Source organism: Rutidosis leptorrhynchoides, chromosome 1 (assembly GCF_046630445.1).
Source record: "Rutidosis leptorrhynchoides isolate AG116_Rl617_1_P2 chromosome 1, CSIRO_AGI_Rlap_v1, whole genome shotgun sequence".
Taxonomy (NCBI): Eukaryota; Viridiplantae; Streptophyta; class Magnoliopsida; order Asterales; family Asteraceae; genus Rutidosis; species Rutidosis leptorrhynchoides.
This window is the reverse complement of record NC_092333.1, coordinates 70,863,310-70,884,770: the sequence shown is the minus strand read 5'-3', so window position 1 is coordinate 70,884,770 and position 21,461 is coordinate 70,863,310. Positions and strand designations below refer to the sequence as shown.

The 21,461-nt window shown below is 31.7% G+C and overlaps 1 protein-coding gene across 1 annotated transcript; it reads left to right on the top strand.

Annotated features, from left to right (window-relative positions):
* Positions 1–645: 645 nt before the first annotated feature.
* Positions 646–6,027, top strand: LOC139882802 (uncharacterized). Its single transcript, XM_071867097.1, has 9 exons — positions 646–847; positions 929–1,005; positions 1,111–1,717; positions 1,814–2,013; positions 2,095–2,238; positions 5,017–5,181; positions 5,291–5,350; positions 5,448–5,759; positions 5,911–6,027. Exons 1-9 carry the CDS (start codon positions 646–648, stop codon positions 6,025–6,027), a joined length of 1,884 nt encoding a protein of 627 aa, XP_071723198.1.
* Positions 6,028–21,461: the final 15,434 nt, after the last annotated feature.

Genomic DNA, 21,461 nt, shown 5'->3' with positions numbered 1-21,461 from the left:
TTCATCGAATTAGGGTTAGGGTTTGGTCAAGATCTCTTTGTTCTTGACGTGGTCTGTTATTCTTCCGCTGTGTGTTCTGGAGCTGTTTGGTTTGGAATTACTGTTGGCGACCCCACTGTAAGTCTTTTAACCTACTCATTCAGTAGCAATCGATTTGATTCTTGAAGGGCTTTGAGAACTAAGTTGATTGGCCTATAGGTGAGATCCACTCCTTCTTGAATCTGAGTCTTATTCGTGAGTATCATAGGTGGTCAACTATCCTTGATCTGCCAACTTGATTGGTGTGAAAACCTGGCTCTGGTTGATCAATACCTTGATATCTTGTTGTTTTTGGAGTTGTCTAGAAGGAAAACCTTCTAGACCTGATAACTCTATTCTTGTCTTTTATTTTCTGTTGAATAGTGTCTTTTATATCTTATTGTTCTAATCTCTTTCTTTTGCAGGGCTTGTTCTTATTGTTCATTGATTGATTTGTTTGATATATTTTTTCTCTGTATCTCTGTGATTTCTTATCTTATATGTTCTATTTGTTATATTTGATCTGTGACTTTCTGTGGTATTGTTTGTTCTTTGTGTCATCTGTTCTTCATTGCTTGGTTCTTAAAATTAATAAAATCATTGTTTTGACATTGTTTTAAAAGTAATATGGGTGATAGTACTTCTGTTACTAAAATTAATTCACTTGATTTTGGGGATCCCTTGTATTTACATGCAAGTGATACTTCTGGTACTCCATTAATTTCTATAAAATTGAAAGGAACTGAGTATAATGTGTGGAGTAGATCTATGCTTTTGGCTTTGGGTACTAAAAATAAAACTAGTTTTATTGATGGCAGTGTTGTAAAAAGTACTGATGATGAAACTTTAGCCAAGCAGTGGGACAGATGTAATTCTGTGGTTCTGTGATGGATTCTTGGATCTATGACAGAAGAGTTGTATGTTGGTCAGATTTTTTCTACATGTGCTTCTGTTGTTTGGAAAGAACTGCGAGAAACTTATGATAAAGTAGATGCTTCTATTGTGTTTAATATACATCTTAAAATTACTACAACAAAATAAAATGGAACATCTATTTCTAAATATTATCATACTTTGAATTGTTTGTGGAAGCAATATGATGCTATGGTTAAGTTGCCTGAATGTACATGTGCTGGTGCTAATGATTTTAAAGAACATAATAAAATGAGTAAACTAATGCAGTTTCTAATGGGTCTTGATGATGTTTATATGTCTGTCAGAAGTAACATACTGTCTAGAGATCCTGTTCCTGATGTTAAATCTGCTTATGCTATAATTTCTAGAGAAGAATCACATAGGGGAGTAAATGTAAAGGATAATAAAGTGTCTGCATATGTTGCACATACCCCTAAGGGTAACTCTGCTAATAATACAAAATTTAATAGCAATAACAGATCAGGAAATAATTGGAGCAGGGGGCCTAATCCATCTTTAAAGAGTTCTAAATGTAATAAATTAGGTCACACTATTGGCAGATGTTTTGAGCTTATTGGATACCCTCCTGGGTATAGAAGGCCATTTAATCAGAATTCATCTAAAATGGTTAATGCTAATAATTCTGTTTCTGGTAGTAATTCTGATAATAGTGCTTCCAGTTCAGCTTCTCTTTTCAATCTGACTAATGAGCAAATGGTAAAATTGATGAGTCTTCTGAATGATACACCTGCTGAACAAACTGAGGTTCACTCTAACATGTCAGGTAGGGTTTATAATTACAACATATTTTTTAATAAAAACTTTCATAGATTTTTTAACTTTAATAGTTATGAAAATAATAATCAATGATGGATTATAGATTCAGGGGCTAATCATCATATGACTGTTTTTGAAAAAGGTTTACATGATATAATTGATGTATCTAATCTTAACTTAAAAGTCTGTCACCCCAATGGAACTGAAGCAAAGATTAATAAAATTAGAAACTTACATTTGTCTGACAGTCTTACTTTGTATGATATTTTTGTGGTTCCTGATTACTGTGTTTCTTTACTTTCTGTGAGCAAGTTAGCTAAAGATAATAAAGTAAAAGTAAGTTTTGATGATAGTAAATGTTATATTTAGGATTTTGCATCATAGATTGTAAAGGGGACTGGTAGTGAGAAATGTGGATTGTATCTGTTTGATGTTGATAAAGGTGGTTTTATGTCTAATCATAGTTCTGTTTTTGGGTTTGAAACTGCTCTACTATGGCACACTAGGTTGTGTCATCCTGCTAGTCAAGTTTTACAATTTTTAAAAAACAAATTAAAATTGAATAATATTCTTGAAAATGTTCCTTGTGAAATATGTCATAAAGCTAAACAAATAAGAGAATCTTTTTCTTTAAGTGAACATAAATCTGTTTCTGTTGGTGATTTAATTCATCTTGATGTATGGTGAAATGTCCCGTTCATATTGATTATAAACGTTCCATATTAATTGATTTCGTTGCGAGGTTTTGACCTCTATATGAGACGTTTTTCAAAGACTGCATTCATTTTTAAAACAACCATAACCTTTATTTTATCAATAAAGGTTTTAAAAATATTACGTAGATTATCAAATAATGATAATCTAAAATATACTGTTTACACACGACCATTACATAATGGTTTACAATAGAAATACATTACATCGACATATGTTTCTTGAATGCAGTTTTTACACAATATCATACAAACATGGACTCCAAATCTTGTCCTTATTTTAGTATGCAACAGCGGAAGCTCTTAGTATTCACCTGAGAATAAACATGATTTAAACGTCAACAAAAATGTTGGTGAGTTATAGGTTTAACCTATATATATCAAATCGTAACAATAGACCACAAGATTTCATATTTCAATACACATCCCATACATAGAGATAAAAATCATTCATATGGTGAACACCTGGTAACCGACATTAACAAGATGCATATATAAGAATATCCCCATCATTCCGGAACACCCTTCGGATATGATATAAATTTCGAAGTACTAAAGCATCCGGTACTTTGGATGGGGTTTGTTAAGCCCAATAGATCTATCTTTAGGATTCTCGTCAATTAGGGTGTCTGTTCCCTAATTCTTAGATTACCAGACTTAATAAAAAGGGACATATTCGATTTCGATAATTCAACCATAGAATGTAGTTTCACGTACTTGTGTCTATTTTGTAAATCATTTATAAAACCTGCATGTATTCTCATCCCAAAAATATTAGATTTTAAAAGTGGGACTATAACTCACTTTCACAGATATTTTCTTCCTCGGAAATAAGACTTGGACACGGATCGATTCACGAACCTATACAAATATGTACATATATATCAAAGTATGATCAAAATATAATTACAACCATTTTTATTATGTTTTAAAGATTTGAGTGTATTAAGTCAGCTGTCCTCGTTAGTAACCTACAACTAGTTGTCCACAGTTAGATGTACAGAAATAAATTGATATATATTATCTTGAATTAGAAAGATAACCTACTGTAAATAACAAAGGTTCCTTGATCTTAGATGATTACTTGGAATGGATTAGAAAGCTTGGAAGTAGACTTGCAAACTTGAAAGTATTCTTGATTTTTATGAAACTATACTTATGGAATTTATGAAGGACACTTTGAACTTGAAGATTAAACTTGAGAGAGATCAATTAGATGAATAAAATTGAAGAATGAAAGTGTTTGTAGGTGTTTTAGGTCGTTGGTATATGGATTAGATATAAAGGATATGTAATTTTGTTTTCATGTAAATAAGTCATGAATGATTACTCATATTTTTGTAATTTTATGAGATATTTCATGCTAGTTGCCAAATGATGGTTCCCACATGTGTTAGGTGACTCACATGGGCTGCTAAGAGCTGATCATTGGAGTGTATATACCAATAGTACATACATCTAAAAACTGTGTATTTTACGAGTACGAATACGGGTGCATACGAGTAGAATTGTTGATGAAACTGAACGAGGATGTAATTGTAAGCATTTTTGTTAAGTAGAAGTATTTTGATAAGTGTCTTGAAGTCTTTCAAAAGTGTATGAATACATATTAAAATACTACATGTATATACATTTTAACTGAGTCGTTAAGTCATCGATAGTCGTTACATGTAAATGTTGTTTTGAAACCTTTAGGTTAACGATCTTGTTAAATGTTGTTAACCCATTGTTTATTATATCAAATGAGATGTTAAATTGTTACATTATCATGATATTATGATATATAATATATCTTAGTATGATATATATACAGTTAAATGTCGTTACAATGATAATCGTTACATATATGTCTCGTTTCGAAATCATTAAGTTAGTAGTCTTATTTTTACATATGTAGTTCATTGTTAATACACTTAATGATATATTTACTTATCATTTAACATAATTAACCAAGTGTATCAATATCTTAATATGATTCATATGTACCTAGTAAGACGTTATTATAATGATAATCGTTATATATATCGTTTTAAGTTTCTTAATTTAATAGTCTCATTTTTATGTATATAACTCATTGTTAAAATACCTAATGAGATACTTACTTATAATAAAATCATGTTAACTATATATATAACCATATATATGTCATCGTATAGTTTTTACAAGTTTTAACGTTCGTGAATCACCGGTCAACTTGGGTGGTCAATTGTCTATATGAAACCTATTGCAATTAATCAAGTCTTAACAAGTTTGATTACTTAACACGTTGGAAACATTTAGTCATGTAAATATCAATCTCAATTAATATATATAAACATGGAAAAGTTCGGGTCACTACATGTGGGGCCCTTATAGAGTGACTAGTAGATAAGGTTTTAAATATTTCTTAACTGTTGTTGATGATTATAGTAGAGCTATGTGGGTGTATATGTTAAGGAATAAGTCTGATGTGTTTGAAAACATACAAAGTTTTTATGATTTTCTTAAAACTCAATTTGGAAAAAGTGTTAAAATTTTTAGAAGCGACAATGGAACAGAATTTGTTAATAATTCTATGTCAAATTTTTGTAACAGAAATGGTATTATACATTAGACTACCTGCACTTATACTCCACAACAAAATGGGATTGTTGAGACTAAACATAGACATTTTCTCAATGTTGCTAGATCTCTTATGTTTCAGGGGGGCATTCTTTTGTATATGTGGTCTGAATGTATTCTTACTGCTACTTATGTGATAAACAGGTTGCCATCAAAGGTGTTAGCAGGAAAGTCTCCATTTGAAAAACTTTTTGGTTCTGAACCAAACTTCTCCCATTTTAGGGCTTTTGGGTGTCTATGTTTTGCAAAAATTCTTAATGTGACAGATAAATTTTCTCAAAGATCTAAAAAGTGAGTGTTTATTGGTTATTCTAATGTCAAAAAAGGTTATAAACTTTGGAGTTTGGATAGTAAAAATGTTTTTTATTCCAGAGATGAAAGATTTTATGAAGATGTTTTTCCTTTTAAAGTTCTTGAAAACAGTCAAATGATAGTTCTGTGAATCATTTGAATTTTTTTGATTTGTTTTATCCTGAAAAAGTTGACACTCATGAATCCTCAAATCCCAATGATGAATGGAGACATTATGATGATAGTTCACATGGTCATGCAACTCCTATTCCTAGTACTTTTAGTACTGGAATAGATGATGATGGCATACCTGATGAGTCTGTCAATGATGATCAAAGTGATCATATCCCTGAAGGTACTTCTCAATTTACTACTGGAGATTCTTCTGCTAACACACCTGATACTTCTAACATTAGAAGTGTAAGGAAGTCAGATAAGCAATCTGTTCTGCCTAAAATTTTTTGATGATTATGTTATTCATAGAAAGGTTAAGTATGGATTAAAAAGAGTTGTTGATTATTCATACTTAAGTCAAGAAAATTTTTGTTTTACTTCTAGTTTAAATAGAACTGTTGAGCCTAAATTTTATCATCAGGCTGCTTTAGATCCTAATTGGGTTGCAGCTATGAATGATGAAATAGAGGCATTACATAGAAACAACACATGGATTTTAACTGATCTTCCTGAAGGAAGAAAACCTATTACCCAATAGGTGGATTTATAAAATCAAATATAAGGCTAATGGAGAAATAGAATGATATAAGGCAAGGCTTGTAGCTAAAGGCTATAGTCAAAGAGAGGGAATAGATTATGATGAAACTTTTTCTCCTGTTGCTAAGATGGTTACTGTAAGGTGTTTAATTTCTATGGCTGTTCAAAATGGTTGGAGTCTTTATCAACTTAGTTTTAATAATGCTTTTTTGTATGGAGATTTGGTTGAGGATGTATATATGGATTTGCCTCTTGGTTTTTATTCTAAAGATGAAAAAAGAGTTTGTAAATTAACTAAGTCTATATATGGTTTAAAACAAGCTCCAAGGCAATGGAATGAAAAATTGACTTTGGCTTTAAAAGAAAATGGTTTTGTGCAGTCTATTTCTGATTATTCTTTGTTTGTTAAGAAAACCAAAGATGTTTTTCTTGCTTTGCTTGTTTATGTGGATGATTTTGTAGTTACAGGAAATGATGATAAAGAAATTGAAAATTTTAAAATGTTTTTGAAAACCAAGTTTCAAATTAAAGATTTGGGGGAGTTAAAATATTTTTTGGGTATTGAGGTCTTAAAAATTAATGGTGGTGTTTGCTTGTCACAAAGAAAATATTGTTTAGAGTTGATTAATGAGTATGGTTTGTTGGGAAGTAAACCTGTTTTAGCTCCTCTTGAGTCAAATGTCAAAATAAATGCAAGTGCTTCTGTATCTGATCCTAAGTTAAATAATATTACTGAATATCAAAAAATTGTTGGAAAGCTAATTTAGTTAACCACTACTAGGCCAGATATTTCTTTTTCTGTTCAGTGTTTGAGCAGGTATATGCATGCACCACTTCAGTCTCACTTTAAAATAGCATTAAGGATTCTCAGATATTTGAAGGGTTCTCCAGGAAAAGGAGTTGTAATAACCAAATCAGGTATTGTTGGTTTGAATGCTTATGTTGATGATGACTGGGGTAAGTGCCTTGCTTCTAGAAAGTCTGTGTCAGGTTTTTGTGTCTATTTCTGTGGGTCTCTTATTTCATGGAAAAGTAAACAGCAGGCTGCTGTTTCTAGATCATCCAAAGAATCAGAATACAGAGCAATAGCTGCTGTTACTTGTGAGATTTTGTGGATAATCAACATTTTAACAGATTTAGGATATAAAAATCTCTTACCTGTTAACTTATTTTGTGATAACAGATCTGCAATTTTGATTGCTAATAATCCTGTCTTTCATGAAAGGACAAAGCACTTTGATATAGATTTACATGTAGTAAGAGAAAAATGTGCATCAGGTGCAATTAACATTGTAAACATTGAGTCATGTAATCAAATTGCAGATATCTTTACCAAAGGGTTGGGTACAAGTCAACATAAAATATTTTGTAACAAACTTGGACTTAAAGACTTGTTCCAGAAATCAGATTGAGGGGGGATGTTAAACTGAAAAGTCTTTAAATTGTTCAATCTGATTTCTTTACATCTTGACATTATTCTCATTTCTGGGTTAAGATGTTATTTTGTAGGTAAGAAGGCCGAACCAGTGTAGCAGATTGGCTGATCAGTTGCAGTTAGCTGATAGTTGATAGTTGAGTTACAGACATTGTTTGGGGGCTAAAGTGTAAATTATTTAAGTTATTGTTGGTGTTTGAAGATATTTCTGCTCAGAGTGTTAAGTTATTATTCAGAGGGGTGCAAAGTGCAAATTCCATTTCTTCAGTAAATATAAAATGGGGTTTTTGTGATTTTCTTTATCACTTATCACAAAAATATTTTACACTCTCGTTTTTCTCTCAGTCACAAAATTAGGGTTTTCAAATTCTTCATCTTCTTGATGTTTCTGTATATTCAAGTAGAGAGATCTGTTGAGATTTATAGCATTCTGCTATAAATCTATATTGTGTGTTTGAGAGTGTGTTAAGTTTGTGAACATTTTCTTTTGTAATCATCTGATTTGATAGCTTATTCAACTGATCAAGTATTGTTTGAAGATTCGTGTTATTCATGTGTTGATTCATCGATTCTATTATGTCTAAAGTTTCATAGTACAAAGCTAATTCCAGAACTATGCAACCACTCTCTATAAGTGTTTTCCGTAAGATACATAGTATGTCCATATAGACTCCTCGATTGTAATAAGTCTTAACTCCACTATAAATTTACTACGATATACATAGTGATTGCCATTAGACCTTGGAAACAACGTTCGATCCTATGTGGACTACATCTAATGTAACTCACATCAGAAGATTCTTAAGGATTCTTTGGTTAATAATAAGGAAATGTATGTTGATTACATAAATAATTGTAATTGTAAAGAATAATATCTCTCCATTGAAGTTAGTTTAAAACTACCCCGACCATTACAAAAGATAGATAGTGTCTTTAAATGGAAAATAACTATGCTATTAATAAACCACTCATCAAAGAACATATTGTAAAACATCACGTCTTTAGCATTAAAATTTTTAAAGCACCTTTGCCATGCTAAGAACGATTAGACTTCGATATAGTTAAGAACAATGTCCCTTGTTTCGATAGCCTGGAGCACATAGGGTCGTTTAGTACATATGTTATTGATGAACGTCGGGAATAGGACATAATCATCTAATCATAACAGTGGCGTAGCCACCATATACTTTATGGTGGCACGTGCCCCCAGTCCTATGGTTGTTCAATGAGTAAAAAAATTGAACTTTGAAGTAGTGCACCCATTGAAAAACTAATTGCGCTACCATTTGACTCACTTGTACTCGTATGAAACTGATTTTCAAACAATTTACAGTTGGTGGATGATGATTTTAGCATAAAAATATGTTATTAAAAGTTAGATTTAGTACCATGAAAAAAAGAAAAGAAATACAGTACATGATTTGTAGGATAGGTTGAGTGAAGAAGATGACCATATACGAAATATCTTCTTTAGATCCCCTATTTCTATATATGTATACAATATAGGGTTAAAGCCAAAACTAGGCTACAAACTTACACAAATGTACCGATTTCGTCCACAAACCTATTTCCGTCCTACTGTCGCCTACAAACTTTCAAAAAATGTGATAATATCAACATTTTATAGTTTTGACCTGTTAGATACTAATTTTGACCTGATAATTTTTTTTTAAAAGAACTAAGATCCAATCCACGAACGACACGTGTTGATTTTAACTAGTTTAGGCGGTAGCAAGTCATTTTTGTTTATATTGGTACACTTTTTAAAAGTTTTTGTTTACATTGGTACACTTTTTGATAGTTTATAGGCTACAGCAGGACGGAAATGAGTTTGTGGGCGACATCGGTACATTTGTGTAATTTCATAGCCTATTTTTGGCTTTAACCATACAATATAAACCCTCAAGTTTTATAGTTTAATACCTTTAACCTTCTATTTTTTTTTTTAGAAAAAACTATTTTAATATAATATTTAAGTTTTCAACAATTAATTTTATTGCGATTGAGAAGCCCATTCTATTTATTTAATGGAAACCAATATTTAGATTAAAAAACTAAATTTGAACAGAGAAATCTGCCAGTGTTACGGATGAAATAGTTGTGATCATTTTTCCCGAAAGTAATTTCGTAAGGAACATTTGTAATAAAGGTAACTTGGTTTTTTTTTTTTTTTTTTTTAGTGAATCATAGTTTCTTATCATAAGAAACCTTTGTGATAATTTTGTGCCACCAGTGACACGAACTTCTGACTTCGCCACTGAATCATAATCACTAAACCAGCGTGGTACCCAGTAACATGTCAAGTAGTTGACAAGGACCTAAGCTAAAACATTATTTTTCACATGTAGATCAGTCATTTTTCAAGAACAACGGGGACATGTAGAAGTCATTTATTGTTTATTGAATTCTTTTACAAGACTCTGTATTATATCTTTTGTAGGTTGTGGGCTCTTGTTCGTTTCAGTTTGTTTGAACTCGAACGACTTTGATTTGTAAGTTTTGTTAGGGCTTCATCTTTTGGATGAAGTACTCCCGATCGTTTAATGTTATTAGTTATTCGAGAAAAAATATTACATATTTTGACATTTATGCAATGTTATGATTAATGAAACGACTATTTTTTTGAAAAAGGATAAATAGCATCGTTTTATCATCTTGCTATTATTAATAATATTTATCGGCGTAACTTTTTACTAAAAAAAAAAAAGATAAATAATCCGTACGTACAAGTAATTTGAGTATCATTCCCTAAATCTTATATTTTCCAAAGAAAATAATTATCATGGTTATCATGCATTAATGCACAATCATCTTATTATTATTTCTTATGACATGTGCTAAACAGCAAAAAGAATATCAAAAGGCGAAATAATTGTCTACCTATAATAGATAAGTTTTTTAATCATAAGAACCCAAAATTACAATTATTCATTCATTCATCATGTACAAGTGCATACTTTTAAATATTTTTTTCATCACGTTTCTAAATAACGAATAAGAGAATAACACACTTAATTTAAAAATTATATAGATAGATAGATGAATTTACAATATCCATCCCCAAATAATTTACAACATAGACAACCTCCCTGATTTCCTTCCACATGGACCAAATATTCTTAAGTATCTTTCTTTGGCTTTAGGCTGTGATATGAAATGAAGTTACGATCAAACCTTTCAAATTAACTGTTTGCTTTCTACAAGCAATCAAATTAATTCAGACTTCTTTAAAGGGAATGTAGCTACAAAATACAAAATTATGTTAATTGAGAGTATTATTTAGGGGAGCTTAGGCCACATACAATGGTTCAAGACTTTAACATACATTTTTCCTGTCACATCAGCGCCACATCAGCACAAACATTTTAATATTTCTTTCACATTCATTTCACTAAACACTCACTGTTATACACTCCATTTCAAACTTTAACCAATTTTAAATTTTTATTTAAATACAATAAATAAATACCAATAACATTTTATTAAATAAAATAAAAACATTACATTATTAAAATTTAAAAATACATAATTAAAAATAAAAGACAATACATAAAGAAAACGTTACATAATAAATAAAAAAATACGAACTTATTATTAAAAAACGAAGCTACTCGAGCGGAAAATGGTCGTCGTCTTCGTCTTTGTTTTATTGTTCTTCGGTGTCTTCGTTCTCTTCGTCTTCGTCGGTTAACAAGATTGCCTTCATTTTTTGTCGATACTTTTGAAGAATTTGTTGGTCTTTCTTTGGCAAGTTCGGGTTGACGGTTGTGTTGAAAATTCGAAAGGCTCGATTCATTACTTTCATTAAAGCCGATTGCCGTTTTTGTTTTTGAGTTAGAGCAATTTCTTGTTGGGCGACCAAGATTTGAGAACGAACTTCTTCGGATGAACAAGACGAGGCGGCGTCAGACAAAGCCGAACTCTTTCGGCTTTTTCTACCGGTTATTCGACCTGGTGGATGAGTGTGATTATGTTTGTGTTTGAATAAAGATTGAGATTGAGAGTGTAGTATGAGTGAGTTTGTGTAGTATGTGTATGTATATATAGTGTAACAAGTAAATAAGTAATATGTAAAAGAAAAAAAAACCAAATTCTAGACGTTGGAAAAAAATAGTGAGGCCCACTTTCAAGCCGTTTCCCTCGTTGCAGGGACCACTGGCGAGTCTGTTAACGATTTGCTGGCGGTTACCCGGTGGCGGTAGGTGGCGGTGGTCGCTCACAAACCATTGCATGTGGCCTTACTGATTCAATTGTTCAGTTTACTTGATATATTTCAATTTTATAATTTTTCGGACCAAAATTGAAAATAACCGAAACCAATTACAGATTTCAAAACCGTGAACTGACTTTAATTTCTTTTAGGTTAAATAATTTTTAGAAAAATATTAATCTAACATGTAATTACGTGAATTCGTGTTTCGAATCCTTGTTAGATTGCTTGTTGATGCTTAGAACTAGAAAGAGAAAACTTGACGTTAGAGAGAGAAAGTAAATCTGAGTTTTTTATTGCAAGCTACTAACTTCCACTTAGGCTCTCTTGAATATGGTTAGAAGCATCAATCACTAATAATGAAGAGGGTTAGTGGGTATTTATAGGCATAATACCAACTCCCTTTACAATTTAGTCCTAGCACTAATCTATACATTTTAAGACGTTACTTTGAGTCCTTACAATCTCCACTTATGTATTGATTTGTGCTCGTCTATTTTCCAATAACTGACTCGGTCGAATAAACGCTTCATTTGATAACAATCTCCCTCTTTTGATCTTTATCATGAAAATGATGAACTCTTTGAGTTGTCTTTGTTAGTCTTCATAATGACTTTGAATTCTTGAGAAGATTATTGATGGATGAGTTGTTAACTTCAGTAGCTTTGAGATTCTTTAAAAATTCTATCTCTTTTGAACACGTTGTTAGATCCTAGATCAACATGAACATGATGAATAGAACGAATAGTCACAAATGAATCAAGGAAACTAGTGAGAAAATGAGAATTCTATTCCACGGTTTTCTTGATCTCTATGAAGTACATTGGCTATTGTTACTAAACTATGGAACTTCTAGGTCCTTTATATAGCCCTCATCTAAAGGACCTCTTGGGAGTATGATTGACTCATTTCTAAGGTTCTAACAATCTCCCTTCATGAGGTAATCATACTTTCAAACGAATACTCCATAGAAAATACATACAAAATTACATGAAAGAAACATGCTATTGCTAACCAGCTCCCCTCACAAATCTTGCATGGCCGTTGAAGTAGATCTTGAATGTTGAAATTCTTCTACCTTCAATGGTCTTTGAAAATGCATAGCGGAAATGCGCATAAACTTGACATTCATCATAGCGTCACTTCATGTTGTTGAAAAATATAACTCCCCTCCAACATAGGGTTTTGAAGAGAGATACGATTGGGGTCCAGAATGGAACCCTAAAGGGTCCATTTCATGATTTTATGAAGATCAATGCTCAATCGAAGATCCAAGTTGAAGACCCATGAAGCTAGATGCTAGATCTACATCATATCATTCTCCATCTTTGTAGTTTCCTTCCACTTTAGCACTTGTTCTTATTTTCTCTAGTTGTAATGTTGAATATTTGTTTTTACCTTGATTTAGTTCTTGTTTATGTTATGATGATAGCTTAGATTAGTTGTGTTTCACTTGATTGTAAGACTTGATGCTTGGATTTTTCCCTAATAAATAATTTTGATGTTTGAATGAGTTGTTAATTGTTGTGCTTGGTTGAAGATCCATTACTATGATTGTTTTAGCTTTACTTTGATTACATAGATTTTATAGCTTGTCTTAGTGATTTGATTTATGAAATACTTTGTTCTTCAACACCTTTGGTGATCTAGACAATTAAGAAAAAGATTTTAAGTGATTGTGTCATTGAATTAGTTGGTTTTCAAAAGGGCTTATAGTCAACATGGTAGTGTTAGTCATTTCAAGTGATTGTTTTGATCAAGAATTTTAAGTGATTTCAATTCATGATCGAGTCTCAATGATTTTACTCAAAACATAGTTGTAATCTTTTAAAGCGAGTCTACATGAGTTATCGAGCTTTGATTGATTAAAAGTTTTATGAAGATTGTGAGATTGAAACGAAGCTTTATGTTTAAAACTTTGTTAAAACATTGTTATGTTTAAAACACATTTCTCTCTTATTTGTTAATATCTCTTAGGTTAGTATTAGTTTAATCAAAACCCCCTAATCAACATAGAATAATTATTAGTGTTTTCGAAATCTCAATTAAATCGCTCTCTGTGGAATGAACTTGAACTTTCTATTAGCTTTTATTATACAATTAGGAGTAGTTGCGTATTTGTGTGATAATTGTTTAGTATTATTTTCTTGTTTTAATTTAAATGTAGTGTATAAATCACACATCACTTACTACCAATTGTGTTGTTAACGATTTAGGTGAACCTTTGTTAGACACAGGTTAGCAATAATAAGTTGGCCGTGAAAAAGTCACCGAAGAAAATTTGGCCGGAGTTGGTTATCTACGTGGAAGTGAATGTTGACGTCGTATTTACAAGTCAGCAAAAAAATAAAACTAAAATGCTAGATGTCAAGTTTTACCTGCAATTTTTTCTAAATTATAATCCTTTCTACGCTTAAAATTAAAATCAGAGTCCTTTACGTGCAATGGTAAAAGTGGTATTCCCTTGATTGGGAAATTTGGTCTTTTACGTTACCTTTTTGGGCTATCTGCCCTATATTATTCTTTGCAGGATCAGACGCAGAAAACACATCAATGCTAACTCAATTTGTACAACTGAAAAAAAAGTTAGGGATATGATTAACGTGGTCGTAGTTGAAGGTTCTAAAAGAGACAACTCGATAAAAAAGGAATCTTAAAATTATTTTATATAGTAGTTTTTCTTCAGATTCATATACAACAACTCTTGCAGATAATGAGAAGTGTGATACAGAGCAGCTATGATATTTTTTCAGTAGAAATTATCATTTTATGTGTAATGAAAAATTTAAAATTTACAATGGTCCTTGTTAATGTTTCGTTCATGAACTTGAGACGGCTCTGTTAAACAAATATATTGTTTTCTAGATAGAGTATCTATATACTTTATGGCTCGTGTTAATTAAGTCTACAACAAACGTTGATTTATTGGCGATTTGACTGCAACTTAAAGCTTAAATTGAATGTGCAGGATTTAAAACTCATGGAGATTTGATCCTACCATTTTCATGGCGTCTAATGTTTTATTTTTTATATGTTTTTTTTTAATTTTCCACTTTTTGGTCGGGGGTCCATTCGAAAACAATCTCTTAATCCGTTGAAGAGTGAGAAATGGAGGACTTTCTCTACTTGGAGTCTATCACTCTGAGTGGAGAAATGACTTCTCTTTATTTAAAGATAGGGGAAGAATTGTCTACACACACACAAACACACACAAACACACACACACACACACACACACACACACACACACATATATATATATATATATATATATATATATATATATATATATATATATATCAGCAAGATCAATGGGGAAGTAACCAATCGGGGGGAATCAAATTTTTTTTTCGTTTTTTTTGGAATTTTTTTCGGCATCAAGATCACACGAAAATATGAACATTTAGAAAAGACACTTCGTGATAAATGTTATTATTTAGGCGGAAAAACGATCGACAAAAATAACATTCAAGATAATATTGTTCGTGAAGAATGTGAACGTTTTTTTTCTTCATGTTTTGTGAATTAAAATTTAGCCCGATTTAGAGTTTAGGGTTTAGGTTTTGGTGTTTTTGTAGTGACCCGAACTTTTTCATGTTTATATATATTAAATGAAATTGATATTTACATGATTAAGTGTATCCAACATGTTAAGCAATCAAACTTGTTAAGACTTGATTAATTTAAATAGGTTTCATATAGACAATTGACCACCCAAGTTGACCGGTGTTTCACGAACGTTAAAACTTGTAAAAACTATATGATGACATATATATGATTATATATATAGTTAACATGATATTACGATAAGTAAGTATCTCATTAGGTATTTTAACAATGAGTTATGTACATAAAATTGAGTTTATTGAATTAAGAAACTCGAAACAATATATATAACGATTATCGTTATAACAACGTCTTACTAAATACATATGAATCATATTAAGATATTGATACACTATGTTTAATCATGATAAATGATAAGTAAACATGTCAGTAAGTGTATTAACAATGAACTACATATGTAAAAACAAGACTACTAACTTAATGATTTCGAAACGAGACATATATGTAACGATTATCGTTGTAACAACATTTAACTGTATATATATCATACTAAGATATATTAATATATCATAATATCATTATAATGTAATAATTTAATATCTTTTTAGATATAATAAACAATGGGTTAACAACATTTAACAAGATCGTTAACCTAAAGGTTTCAAAACAACATTTACATGTAACGACTAACGATGACTTAACGACTCAGTTAAAATGTATATAAATGTAGTGTTTTAATATGTATTCATACACTTTTGAAAGACTTCAAGACACTTATCAAAATACTTCTACTTAACAAAAATGCTTACAATTACATCCTCGTTCAGTTTCATCAACAATTCTACTCGTATGCACCCGTATTCGTACTCGTACAATACACAGCTTTTAGATGTATGTACTATTGGTATATACACTCCAATGATCAACTATTAGCAGCCCATGTGAGTCACCTAACATATATGGGAACCATCATTTGGAAACTAGCATGAAATATCTCATAAAATTAAAAAAATATTAGTAATCATTCATGACTTATTTACATGTAAACAAAATTACACATCCTTTATATCTAATCCATATACCAACGACCAAAAATACCTACAAACACTTTCATTCTTCAATTTTCTTTATCTAATTGATCTCTCTCAAGTTCTATCTTCAAGTTCTAAGTGTTCTTCATAAATTCTATAAGTTCTAGTTTCATAAAATCAAGAATACTTCCAAGTTTGCTAGCTTACTTCCAATCTTGTAAAGTGATCATCCAACCTCAAGAAATCTTTCTTATTTACAGTAATATATCTTTCTAATACAAGGTAATACTCATATTCAAACTTTGATTCAATTTCTATAACTATAACAATCTTCTTTCGAGTGGAAATCTTACTTGAACTTGTTTTCGTGTCATAATTCTGCTTCAATAACTTTCAAGCCATCCAAGGATCCTTTGAAGCTAGATCTATTTTTCTCATTTCCAGTAGGTTTATCCACAAAACCTAAGGTAGTAATGATGTTCATAACATCATTCGATTCATATATATAAAACTACCTTATTCGAAGGTTTAAACTTGAAATCACTAGAACATAGTTTAGTTAATTCTAAACTTGTTCGCAAACAAAAGTTAATCCTTCTAACTTGACTTTTAAAATCAACTAAACACATGTTCTATATCTATATGATATGCTAACTTAATGATTTAAAACCGGAAAACACGAAAAACACCGTAAAACCGGATATACGCCGTCGTAGTAACACCGCGGGCTGTTTTGGGTTAGTTAATTAAAAACTATGATAAACTTTGATTTAGAAGCTGTTCTTCGAACATGAAACTATATCCAAAAATCATTGTTAAACTCAAAGTGGAAGTATGTTTTCCAAAATGGTCATCTAGACGTCGTTCTTTCGACTGAAATGACTACCTTTACAAAAATGACTTGTAATCTCTATTTCTGATTATTAACTTATACTATTTCTATTTAGATTCATAAACTTAAGTTCAATATGAAACCATATCAACTTGAAACACTCAAAACGGATTTAAAAGGAAGAAGTTATGGGTAAAACAAGATTGGATATTTTTGCTTGTTGTAGCTACGTGAAAATTGATAACAAATCTATATTAATCATATCCTAGCTAACTTATACTGTATTATACATGTATTCTAATATATTATGTAATCTTGGGATACCATAGACAAGTATGAAAATGTTTTGACATATCATATCGACCCATCTATATATATTATTTGGAACAACCATAGACACTCTATATGCAGTAATGTTGGAGTTAGCTATACAGGGTTGAGGTTGATTCCAAAAATATATATACTTTGAGTTGTGATATAACCTGAGACGTGTATACACTGGGTCGTGAATTGATTCAAGATAATATATATGAATTTATTTCTGTACATCTAACTATGGACAACTAGTTGTAGGTTACTAACGAGGACAGCTGACTTAATAAATTTAAAACATCAAAATGTATTAAAAATGTTGTAAATATATTTTGAACATACTTTGATATATATGTACATATTTGTTATAGGTTCGTGAATCGACCAGTGACCAAGTCTTACTTCCCGACGAAGTAAAAATATGTGAAAGTGAGTTATAGTCCCACTTTTAAAATCTAATATTTTGGGATGAGAATACATGCAGTTTTATAAATGTTTTACGAAATAGACACAAGTAAATGAAACTACATTATATGGGTGAATGATCGAAGCCGAATATGCCCCTTTTTCTTGGTAACCTAAGAATTAGTAACCGATCTACTAATTGACGCGAATCCTAAAGATAGATCTATTGGGCCTAACGAACCCCATCCAAAGTACCGGATGCTTTAGTACTTCGATGTTGTTTTTATCATGTCCGAAGGATTTCCCGGAATGATAGGGGATATTCTTATATGCATCTTGTTAATGTCGGTTACCAGGTGTTCACCATATGAATAATTTTTATCTCTATGTATGGGATGTATATTGAAATATGAAATCTTGTGGTCTATTATTATGATTTGATAATATATAGGTTAAACCTATAACTCACCAACATTTTTGTTAACGTTTTAAGCATGTTTATTCTCAGGTGATTATTAAGAGCTTCCGTTGTTGCATACTAAAATAAGGACAAGATTTGGAGTCCATGCTTGTATGATATTATGTAAAAACTGCATTCAAGAAACTTATTTTTGATGTAATATATTCTTATTGTAAACCATTATGTAATGGTCGTGTGTAAACGGTATATTTTAGATTATCATTATTTCATAATCTACGTAATGCTTTTTAAACCTTTATAGATAAAATAAAGGTTATGGTTGTTTTAAAAATGAATGCAATCTTTGAAAAACGTCTTATATAGAGGTCAAAACTTCGCAACGAAAACAATTAATATGGAACGTTTATAATCAATATGAACGGGACATTTCAGTTGGTATCTGAGCATTGGTCTTAGAGAACCAGAAAATTGCATTAGTGTGTCTTACCGAGTTTGTTAGGATGCATTAGTGAGTCTGGACTTCGACCATGTTTTTCTTCAGAAACGGTTGCTTAACATTTTTTTGTTGGAAACTATATATTATTAACATGTAAATATTATGTGACATATTAATCTCTTAACGTGTTTGATATTGTGTGATAGATGTCTACCACTAGTACAAATCCCATCGATTCACCTAATAATAATGAAGAGTCGAATATATTTTGGGAAGATTCACAAATTCCCGAAGAGGAACCGGAAAAGGAGGAACCGGAAGAGGAGGAACCAGAAGAAGAGGAATCGGAAGAGGAGGAACCAGAAGAAGAGGAACCGGAAGAAGAAGAGGTTCCAGAGGAAGAAATATTGATACCTATAGTAAATCGATTAAATAAAAGAAAATCCTCAACCAACGGACCAAAGTTAATAATGGTCAATGGTGTTTCAGCCGAGGAAGCAAAATATTGGGAAGATTACCAATTTTTCAATGAATCGGATCCGATGAGGATTCCGATGATGTTATAGAAATCACCTCGACCCAATTTAATAAAGCGAAAGAAAATAATAAGGGAAAATGTATAAAAATAGAGAAACCCGATTCCAACCCCGATGAACTTTATATGTATCGACAACATCCGTATTTCCTAAAATGTAACAATGACCCGGGAACCTCTAAACCACCAGGTTTCTCTAAACCATTGTGGAAGACGACGGCTCGTATTAGAGGAACACCATATATTCCTAGAAAATTAGGAAAACGAACCAAGTCCGAAGAAGAAGAAACCAGTGATTCAGATTAGAGGGTTGTAATCATGTTGTATATTATATGTATTGTAGTGTGCTTGTACTTTTATGTTCTATGTAAAAATTGCTTGTATTGTTTGTTAATTATCTTTTACGAATCTAATCCTTGTCTATTTTACAGTAAAAACAAAATGGACGTTAAGGGTAGACAACCGAATATTGTAGAAGATTTACCAGAGGATGTGATTGAGGAAATCTTGTCTAGAGTTGGTCAGAATTCATCAGCACAATTAATTATGGCAAAATTAACTTGTCAAACATTTGAATGACTTTCCAGAAATGCCTTAGTTTATAAAAGGCTTTCCTTTGATAGGTGGGGTATATCACATTGGGGAGACCGTAAGTTACGCCGTGTTTTCTTTAAAGTGTTAAATGCGGGGAACCCAAATGCAATTTTACGCTACGGATTAAGAACATATTTTGATTCAACATATCCCAACATAGGATTTCATGAATTAGAAAGAGCTTCTAACATGCAACATAAAGGAGCATGTTATGCTTACGGGTTAGTGATGTTCGCTTCTTACCAAAGTGAGAAAAAGAATATCGGATTGCAACTTTTAAATAAAACCTTCCCACAAGTGAGGGATTCAGTAGTTGGGGTGAGAAACAAGGTTTTTAAATTATTACGGGGCTGTTGGACATTACGAAACCCTCGTCCTTTTGATGACATTACAACATGCTGCCTAGCCAATGGTCATAACGGTTATTTTCCACAAGACCAAGGATGGGAAGTCGTCTTAGTAAAACCAGAATGCATGACTTGTTTCTAGACTTATGAATTACGTGTCTTTATTTCCTTTGCTGAACAAATTGCGTATTAACTAGGTTTATCTTCGAAACTGTCCTGTATCAAAGTGTACTATATTTCATGTTATATGTAATATAGCAAAATTGTAAGTTTGAAGAATATTTGTATGTAATATATTATTATAATCAGTTTTTCATATGGAATTGTAGTAGTTGAATTGTATATTAGCTACTAAGTATGAACTTAACAGGTAGGTAGTACCCGAATTTAAACTTATAAAACGCTAATATGAAGAAAAAGCTTTTATAAATGAGTTCATATTATGCTACGAAATACTATTGACTACTCTTAATATTCCATATGATTAACTCAATTCAGTTGGCTATTTTGAAAGAAATGGCACCGACTACTCGACACACCAGGAATATGAGCGAAGAGGAATTTCGTACCTTTCTTACTTCAAACATAGCCGCAGTACAGGCTGCGCTACATACCAACAATAACTCTGAATCTAGCAATGCAGCTAACGGCGCAAGAAATCGTGTAGGATGCTCCTACAAAAAATTCACTGCCGGCAAACCTTTGGAATTTGATGAAACCGAAGGACCAATTGGATTGAAACGGTGGACCGAGAAAGTCGAATCGGTGTTTGCCATAAGTAAGTGTACTGAAGAGGATAAAGTTAAGTACGCTACGCATACCTTCACAGGTACTGCGTTAACGTGGTGGAACACTTATCTTGAACAAGTAGGACAAAATGCTGCTTACGCACTACCGTGGTCGGCATTCAAGCAATTGATGAACGAGCAGTACCGTCCTAGAAACGAAGTCAATAAACTCAAGGCAGAACTTAGAGAGTTACGAACACAAGGGTTCGACGTTACCACATATGAACGATGATTCACAGAGTTGTGCCTATCGTGTCCAGGAGCATTCGAAGATGAAGAAGAGAAGATCGACGCATTTGTAAAAGGGTTACCAGTAAGTGTGACGATCGCTCTAAATCGATATGGATGAACACGTCATTCATCGATTTCATTGTGAGGTATTTGACCTCTATATGATACGTTTTGTAAACATTGCATTCTTTTGAAAAGGTATACCATAAATGAATAATTAAATCCAAGGTTTTCGATATCTGATGATTTCTACATATAGACAATCACCGTAAATAATAGTTTACAATAATA